The 6,632-nt window shown below is 41.6% G+C and overlaps 1 protein-coding gene across 3 annotated transcripts in view; it reads left to right on the top strand.

Annotated features, from left to right (window-relative positions):
• Window positions 1-6,632, top strand: part of rerg (RAS-like, estrogen-regulated, growth inhibitor) — a 50,023-nt gene that overhangs the window by 41,381 nt on the left and 2,010 nt on the right. For all 3 annotated transcript variants that reach the window (XM_005733099.1, XM_005733101.2, XM_005733100.2), the window contains exon 4: window positions 4,797-4,870. In XM_005733099.1, the coding sequence (XP_005733156.1) occupies window positions 4,797-4,870 (74 nt within the window). The remainder of the gene's footprint in view (window positions 1-4,796; window positions 4,871-6,632) is intronic.

Here is a 6,632-nt window from a genome sequence, read left to right as displayed (position 1 = left end):
GTTCTTGCTGTTGTTGTGTTCGTGTTGGATAGGATGTGATGTGACGGAGGAAGCATACATCTGACTGTGAAACTGCACACTCATTAGCTAAAAGACTAAACTAAGGTCCAAAAGGGCTAATTTTATGAATTAATACTTTTTCAGCTCTTAACTTAGCCCATCGTCTGTGTCAGCATGCTTGTAGTGGGAAAAAAACTGAGTTCTGATAACTAAGAAAGAAAGCACTTTTTGCATTCGCTGCATTTTTTAGCTTTTACATATAAAAGCCTGCACATCCAAAGGAAGAAAATGTGTGGCAAGAATTTAATCTCTTTTTTTTCATCTCTAGTTAAGGAACCAATCATTGAAGAGAATTAAAAGATGCAAAAACAGGAGTAAAAAAACAAACAAAAAACCCAAAAAACGTGCAGATCTCTGTATGTTTAAATTCTCGGCTGGTAGCAACAGAGACTGAGTTTGCAGAAACACTACATGGCTCTCATTCCCAGCAGCACAATGGGAACCAACAACACTTCAGACTGCACATGGCCACAATATTGCAAAAGTTATTTCTGTCTCTGCACACCGTCTGGTTACAGATTCTAATCTCCTTTGGCTCACAGAAATTAATTGTGTGCTACCGCGACTGTGGTTTGGCATGACAACAGCAGCTCGGCTTTATATTATATCACACGGCTTTTTTGCTTGCTCATGCTCTGCACCATTTTCTCTGGTTTGTTGGAGCAATTTATGGAAGCGCACACTGACAGAGTTCATCAACAAACTGGATGGTTTTCAGTGTCGACACTGAGACTTTTTTTTTCCCTGCCTGATCCCAAAACAGCGTAAAGCAGCTGTTTGCACTGTCATTTTTGTTTCTTCCCAAGACCCTTACAAAGGATGGCGAGCCTGCTTAAATCATACCACCAGCACTGCCTCCTGCCAGTGCTTTTATCAACAGATACACTGGGGTGTGGACGTGGACAGATTGGGAGCTGACAGGGAGCTGGCTCCTGAAATAGGCTGTCCCACGAGGCACAGCGTGACTCTGGTTCTCCTTAAGGAGGCTCCTTGTGAATGCAGCCAAACAGCTGCGTCAGTTGCTTCCTCCTCTGGCTCCCTGTGACATTTCATTTACATCACACAACACAATTTATCCCCCCCGGAGAGGTGAGCACACCTGGCACACAGCAGAGGGGGCCTTGCAGGACCTGTCATTTTAAACTCTCTCGTGAGATAGAATCTGAACATCAGTCTGACAGGTCCTTTCCATCGTTTGTTGGCTTGGGTTTTTAAAGTAATAAGACCTAATCTTTTTTTAGTCAGAATAAAACATTTGAAATACAGCATTTAATTCGATTGAAGTGATACTTTAGAACTTATCTTCAAAGATTTTCTTTTAATACTATGAAAGTTCTTTTCATTGGTATCAAATGTGTAGTGCTTTAGGTTCATAGAAAACGGTCTTATGTAGTTAAAACCAAAACATAAATAAATCAAACACCTTAACCTTTTCAATGGGCCCCTTTTGGTGTGTTTTTGACAAACGTCCAGTGCAGTTGTGTAGATCACTCCCTGGAAATCGCACTACTGACACCGACACATTGCCAAATTCTAAAACTTAACTTTCATTTTGTGGAAGTGGCTGGACTTCCAGGTTATGTTGGCTGGTGACTGAAGGGTGTGTTTTTTTTTTTTTTAAATGCATTGTATACTTGGACACAGTGGCAATAGAAGCAGTAGATTTCTGCTTTATTAGTCTGAATTCACAGTGTACAGTGAAAGAGAAAAAAAACTATGACTAAAACTACGCTCCTGGTTGTGATCCTGACCTGTCATGGTCCATAAAGACCTTGGAAGTTTGAGGACTGTAGTGAAATTAAAGCCGGCACAGAGCTCCAGGAATAATCTAAAAATAACTGCCCTGCTGAAAGCAGTCCAGGGATGCACACGAAGATGATCTTGAATGAGAGACTGGACAGATTTTTTTATGTTTATGGGACGATTCCCAGAACTTTTTCAACTATCATGCCAGAAGAATCATTCAGTATATAAACAGAAGCACAATCGGACTTTGTAGTGTTACAAACTGTTACACAGTTTAGCTGGTTTGAAGTTCATTCCTTCCAGTGTGGGCGCAGCTTTCGTTCCTGTGTGTCATGTTAGCGTGTTCCTCGTGTTTGTCTAGTCTGAAAGGTTCAAACACTCAGTAACAAAACTCTGCAATGGCTTAAATAAAATGCACACTGCATTTTTATGACGTTTGGGAGCAACAAACAAAATAACATTTCAAATTATGTCTAAAGATGAACTGCACAGTCTTTGTGACTGGCACATGGAGTACTTGCTCATTTTTTGTGACTGGCACATGGAGTACTTGCTCATTTTAGACATTGGGACAAATGAGTCAGGAATCCTGGACCTCTGTGTACATGATAGCAGAGGTAAGAGATTTTTTGTGAAATCACTCAGAATGCTAGAAGAAAGCATCGGTTTAAGCCCTGTCATGGAAAATGTCATGCGATGGAAAATCCCGGCAGTTTGCCTGCACAAAAAAGGTTTCAGGGAGCCTCGATCCTGCCTGCGAGGTGTTTACAGATGGGATTTTATGACAGCGAAGGGGGGCGGGCAGATAACCTGCTCTCTGACTGAGGTCAAATGAAAGGTCACAGTCACAGTTCACACCTGTGCCGGCAATACAGAGCTCTCATCCTGTTTTTCAAATCACAGAGAGGCGAAGCTCAGACTGTTTTCAGGTCATTGCAAGAGTCAAACTTCACCCTGCAACCAGGAGAGTCTGACAGCATGCTGGGAAAAACCTGTCCCCAAAATGTAAGCAGAAGAGAAAGAGTGTTCTCTCTTCAAGCTACTTAGCATCTGTCTGAACCAGGCAAAAAGCAGCTGTTTTGACCTAAAAATGATGCTCTCCCATCTCAGGCATGAACATGTTTAATACATGGTTCCTCAAAAACAAATGTGGTGCCAATGACAACTAGCTAATGTCTCTAAAGGGAAGCTGTAAACCCAAATGCCTTTGCTCTGACTGTGTCAAACAGGGGGGATTGCACTGCCTGCCTGGCTTTTATCATCAGCAAACAGAAGGTCAAAGTGTAAAGAGGTTTATGACCTGAAAGGACTAGAACTAGAAAATGACCCCATGGTAACTAATAAACAACCCACTGTTGCAGATGAGCTACAGTTGCAGTCATTTTAAGGGTGGAGATTCTGTTTAATTCAATTTTATTTATATAGCACAACACAACAGCAGTCGCCACGAGGCACTTTACTTTTTTTATTTTATTTTTCAGCAAAAAACATAAGCTTAATCCTTTCTGGCTCCTTAATTGCCAGAAAGGCTAATATGTATTTAGATGTAAATGCGTTAATAACGTCTGTTTAAACACTTTTCAATAACTATTTTCATGTTACCTTGAAATAAAGCATCTCCCTCTGCTGTTGCTGCAGCTTACTGCAACTTCTACACGTGTGTACAAAATGTGCACGGAGTACCGGTGTCTGTTACATGCAACTTTGCACCTTAACCAGATGCTTTTGGTAGCCATCAACAAGCTTCACACCATTAAATTCAATTAAATTCAATTTTATTTATATAGCGCCAAATCACAACATAAGTCGCCTCAAGGGTGCATGCATTCCACCCTGGGGAAAAAACAGTCCCAAAAAAAGCATTAAAAGCCTAAAATTCCCATGACAGTCATCATGTACATGAAGAGTGTATATTAACGTCTGATCACAACCATATATTACTAGCTGGCTAGTAGCATGAAATCATGTTCGTCATTCTGACTGGCTTTTTGTGATGCCCACACTTCTAAAACATTTGCAGTGAAGTCTAAGGAGCTTGAAAAGAAAAGCGTCTTGACTTCTTCAAGCTGCTTGAAGACGTTTCAACTCTCATTCAAGAAGCTTCTTCAGTTCTACAGTCAAATGTGGAGAGTCCCAGATTTAAGCCCTGTGGGAGTGTCCCCCCCAAAAGGGACATGGACCCCCTATTGATCCTCTACCTAATCACACGAGCCAAGGTGTGAAAACGGGTGTAGGTCACAACCAGCCAAGGTTCCTGGTGAGCTCATTGAGAAGCCTAGCCCCACCCTATCATGTGATTTCCTGAGGTCAGATGGCCCAGGATGTAAGTGGGCGTTAAGGTGTCTGGGAAAGGCTCTCAAAACTGGATTATAGATGGCAGACAGTTGGTGTCGTAAGCCCCGCCTCTTTTCAAAGATGGTCGCTCACAGTAGACATAGATGGCGTCTTTCACTCCTCTTCACAGACATTTGCAGTACATATTTGTTTTTTTGTCACATTATGTTTTTATAACTAGCATGAGAGTTTGGAGCCGTCACTGAAAGGTATCTGCTATGTGTTTCTGATGTGTTGCGCGTTGTTTTAAGAAGGCTACAGTGATGCAGTAAACTGCGTCAGTCCTGCAAGTTTCCTGAAACTTCTCACCAGCAGCCCTGTCACCAACATATTTTAGATAAAATTACAGCTTAGATAAGATGCAGGGTTTTAGTGTGAGTAAGCTTCTTGCAAACAGTAATCATCACTTTTATGTGTCATCGTCTGAATATTCAAAAGAGTAGTAGGTGGAATTATAATCACGAGTGAAAAGAGTATTGCAAACACATTGAAAATCTGCCCGCCCTCACAGTGATACTGATTTGTTAACTCACAAAGAATACATAACGATGAGTTCCACTCCCATGTTAGGAAGTGTCAGTTTTCCAGTAATGACTCACTTTAGTTCTTTTTTTGAATGCTGCATAAAATATTTCCTCACATTTTTTGCCTTGCAGAATCAACATATCGTCATCAAGCCAATATCGACGATGAGGCTGTCACCATGGAGATTCTCGACACTGCAGGCCAGGTGAGACAATTTGTCAGGTAACTTTTTTCAGTAGTTTATCGCCTATGTTGCTGTTTTTGATTACACTGGGTAGTCTCTGGGTGGTAGTGAGATCAAACATTTCATGGCATTTCTTTAGATGTTTGCACAGTTGCAGAGGCCCAGAAACAAGTTGGCAACCTCTCGGCAACTTCCGGTCACAAGGGAAAACTACTCTGGAGTGGTTCTGGAGGTTGCTGGCTGTTGTAGGGTGAAATAAGTTGCCAACAGGGTGCTAAACTAGTTATTGCCTTGCTCGCTAGCAGCCACCTGTAGTTTGTTTGGAAGACACCAGCTTGTCTTGAAACACTCCCCAACTAAGTATGAACTGGAAAAACAGAAGGTACACCTCCAAAGTAAAGGTTTTGCCTTATCGCTGAAACCAACAACTTTCAAAAGATGCAACTTTTACTTTGGAGAAGTGTTTGCAACTTCAAGAAACCAGTCATGGGATACACATTTTTCTCTGAGTGTGACAGGTGTTTGGCTGGGCCTTTAGCAACTGATTTCAAAGACACTCAACCTCTGGAAATCACTTACCTACTGGTTGGGCGATACACATTTTTCTTAGGACAGATGTTTGCCGGGAGTCTCCAACCAGTCTCTAGGCCAGGGGTAGGCAACTCCAGGCCTCAAGTGCCGGTGTTCCATGATCCATCACAGCTGATTTAAAGGGCTAAATGACTCCTCAGCATTTCTTGAAGTTCTCCAGAGGCCTGGTAATGAACTAATCATTTGATTCAGGTGTGTTGACCCAGGGTGATATCTAAAACCTGCAGGACACCGGCACTCGAGGCCTGGAGTTGGGGACCCCTGCTCTAGGCCTTTGAGACTGTGACAAAGCCTTTATAACAAAACAAGCATTTATCCACTTTATGAATCATCTTCAGTCCTTATGCCAACTAACTGTCTGTAAAAAATAAAAAAAATAACAAGTCTTTCTGCATCATTCATTTTCACAGTTGTTTCTTTGTGCCAAAAGTAGGTGTACAGCCCACTGTCTATGTCGACTGAAAAAGTGTTAAGTGTTTTTCAACTCTGAAATGTACTTTAATTAAATATGAATGTGAATGTGACTGAAATAGACGGAAAAGACATCATTCAGTTAACTTGTCCTCTGATTATTCAGGTGTTTTGAAGAATTGTTTGGCTGGATGTGAGAGTGGATGGCACTTAAAGATGTTAATTTCCTGGAGTATAATAGAAGTATTGCCAGGTTTGACCATGAGCGAGAGCTTGCGTAAGTCCTTGGGCTGAAGATAAATATGCTGCACTGCTGCGTAGGTGTTCTGCTGGCGGCTGATTTCCCCTGCGACACTTTAGCCAAGCCATCTCTCTCTCTTGCTCTCATTACAATGTAGTCTATTTTCAGCTGGCATTAGGATGAGGTCTGAATGTTTCCAGACACGACTTCAGTGAATGTCAGACCTCTCACAGCAATGATTGTATCAAAGCATTGTGCTAACTCTCGTAATTTGTGGAGGTGGAGTCTTAAGTTCAGAAGGCGGCCAGGTTCGCAAACGTCAGACTCATCTGTCCTCTGGAGGAGGAATGTAGTATTTTCAAGTCGTTTTCTGGCATCTGGTACAAGAAAATTACATAATCAAAAAACTTCCTTCCAACAAAATCATTCCTTAATGTTTAAAATGGGTTAGAAATAAATTATTATTATTATTATTTATTTAGCATATTTGGATGTATAATTGTGCGTGTGTGTGTGTGTGTGTGTGTGTGTGTGTGTGTG

This window comes from Pundamilia nyererei, unplaced genomic scaffold (genome assembly GCF_000239375.1).
Source record: "Pundamilia nyererei isolate P.nyererei 1_Seehausen unplaced genomic scaffold, PunNye1.0 scaffold00050, whole genome shotgun sequence".
NCBI lineage: Eukaryota > Metazoa > Chordata > Actinopteri > Cichliformes > Cichlidae > Pundamilia > Pundamilia nyererei.
Note: the sequence above shows the minus strand (reverse complement) of the source record. Positions and strands in the feature narration are given on the sequence as shown.